This window comes from Poecilia latipinna, unplaced genomic scaffold, assembly GCF_001443285.1.
Source record: "Poecilia latipinna isolate Pla-1442-1.1 unplaced genomic scaffold, P_latipinna-1.0 Scaffold497, whole genome shotgun sequence".
In the NCBI taxonomy this organism is placed as follows: domain Eukaryota; kingdom Metazoa; phylum Chordata; class Actinopteri; order Cyprinodontiformes; family Poeciliidae; genus Poecilia; species Poecilia latipinna.
Window position 1 is genome coordinate 11082 of NW_015113113.1, and position 309 is coordinate 11390.

At 45.6% G+C, this 309-nt stretch overlaps 1 protein-coding gene across 1 annotated transcript in view; it reads right to left on the minus strand.

The window, feature by feature from the left end:
* Positions 1-229, minus strand: part of LOC106952175 (uncharacterized) — a 5491-nt gene extending 5262 nt beyond the window's left edge. The window contains exon 1 of the mRNA XM_015040135.1: positions 98-229. Within this exon, the coding sequence (XP_014895621.1) occupies positions 98-179 (82 nt within the window). The 5' untranslated portion in view covers positions 180-229. The remainder of the gene's footprint in view (positions 1-97) is intronic.
* Between the last annotated feature and the right edge of the window lie 80 nt (positions 230-309).

The window sequence follows — 309 nt, forward strand, 5'->3', positions numbered from 1 at the left end:
AGAACTTGCCACATGGTCCGATAGCCAAATAATTGCCCTGGTCCTCTCAGCTCGGTCATAATGGCACGCCTCACTTCAGGAAGTGGAGAGTAGTTGCCTCTTCTATGCAATCCTTCTTCTTTCAAATGAGACTTTAGTGACCGCATACTAAGTGACACATCGTGGTTGGTCCGTAGCATGTCTAGTATCACCTCGTGTGTCCTGACTCAAAATATCCGCGAATAGTAGTAGTACGAAACTGCAACTGTGAGTGCATCTTTCAGATGTGCATCAGTGAGGCATGTTCTGTGTTTGTTCTTGATGAAGTTC